The sequence below is a fragment of the Nansenia antarctica genome (assembly GCF_963989245.1).
Source record: "Nansenia antarctica genome assembly, chromosome: 10".
Classification (NCBI taxonomy): Eukaryota; Metazoa; Chordata; class Actinopteri; order Argentiniformes; family Microstomatidae; genus Nansenia; species Nansenia antarctica.
Window position 1 is genome coordinate 34,190,881 of NC_137680.1, and position 1,195 is coordinate 34,192,075.

At 49.7% G+C, this 1,195-nt stretch overlaps 1 protein-coding gene across 1 annotated transcript in view; it reads left to right on the forward strand.

Moving 5' to 3' along the window:
• Positions 1-1,195, forward strand: part of nbeal2 (neurobeachin-like 2) — a gene marked incomplete at both ends in the record, with an annotated part of 99,139 nt that overhangs the window by 38,837 nt on the left and 59,107 nt on the right. Inside the window, one exon of the mRNA XM_080541236.1 lies at positions 396-529. Coding sequence (XP_080397362.1) covers positions 396-529 — 134 coding nt within the window. The remainder of the gene's footprint in view (positions 1-395; positions 530-1,195) is intronic.

A 1,195-nucleotide genomic window follows, 5' to 3' on the forward strand; every position in this document is an offset into this window, starting at 1 on the left:
GTGTGTGTCTGTACATGTGTGTATGTGTCTGTGTGTGTGTCTGTACATGTGTGTATGTGTCTGTGTCTGTTTGTGTGTCTGTACGCGTGTGTGTGCTTGTGCGCTCAAGTCATCATACTTCAATGGTCTATCATTGTCGTCTTACATTCCCATTGGCTGGGTAGGTTGAATGGTGTCAGGATCACAGCCAATAGGAGAGGCAGGTTGAATGGTGTCAGATCACAGCCAATAGGAGAGGCAGGTGAATGGTGTCAGATCACAGCCAATAGGAGAGGATCCTTTGGAATACTCATTGATTGGAGTGAATGATTGGACCATCACGTTTTTTATTTGTTTTAACTGATTGGTTGGTTTGTCCTGTCCCAATTTGATTGGTTGCTGTGTGTTCCTGTCAGAGGGGCTGCTGGAGAGGAACAGCCTGGCCGCCTTCCTGCTGATGGTGAAGAACCTGATCCGCCTCCACCCGGTGAACCAGGAGAGCCTTCTGCAATGCCACGGGCCCACTATCATAGGAGCCATGCTCTACAAGGTAAGACCACCATCATAGGAGCCGTGCTCTACAAGGTAACACCCCCAACAGACCACCATCATAGGAGCCGTGCTCTACAAGGTAAGACCCAACAGACCACCAACAGACCTCTGCTTTATTGGGACAGAGACAGTAGAGATTTGACAGGAAGGATGGGAGAGAGAGAGAGAGAGAGAGAGAGAGAGAGAGAGAGAGAGAGAGAGAGAGAGAGAGAGAGAGAGAGAGAGAGAGAGAGAGAGAGAGAGAGAGAGAGAGAGAGAGAGAGAGAGAGAGAGAGAGAGAGGAGAGAGAGAGAGAGAGAGAGAGAGAGAGAGAGAGAGAGAGAGAGAGAGAGAGAGAGAGAGAGAGAGAGAGAGAGAGAGAGAGAGAGAGAGAGAGAGAGAGAGAGAGAGAGGAGAGGGAGAGGGAGAGTGAGAGGCGGGATGACATGCAGGACAGGTCGACGGCCAGAATGGAAGCGGGGACCCTGTGCTACGCCCACCCAGCGCCCCGTAGACCAACACTCTCCTTGACCACCAACACCTCTCACACTCTCGTCTCACACAACACCAAAGGCAGGGGTTCCCGCAGGGTCCTTGAAATCCTTGAAAGTTTGTGAATTTAAAAAAATTAATAAATCAAGGTCTTTAAAAGTTTTTGAAAATCGACATGGGTCATTGAAAGTGC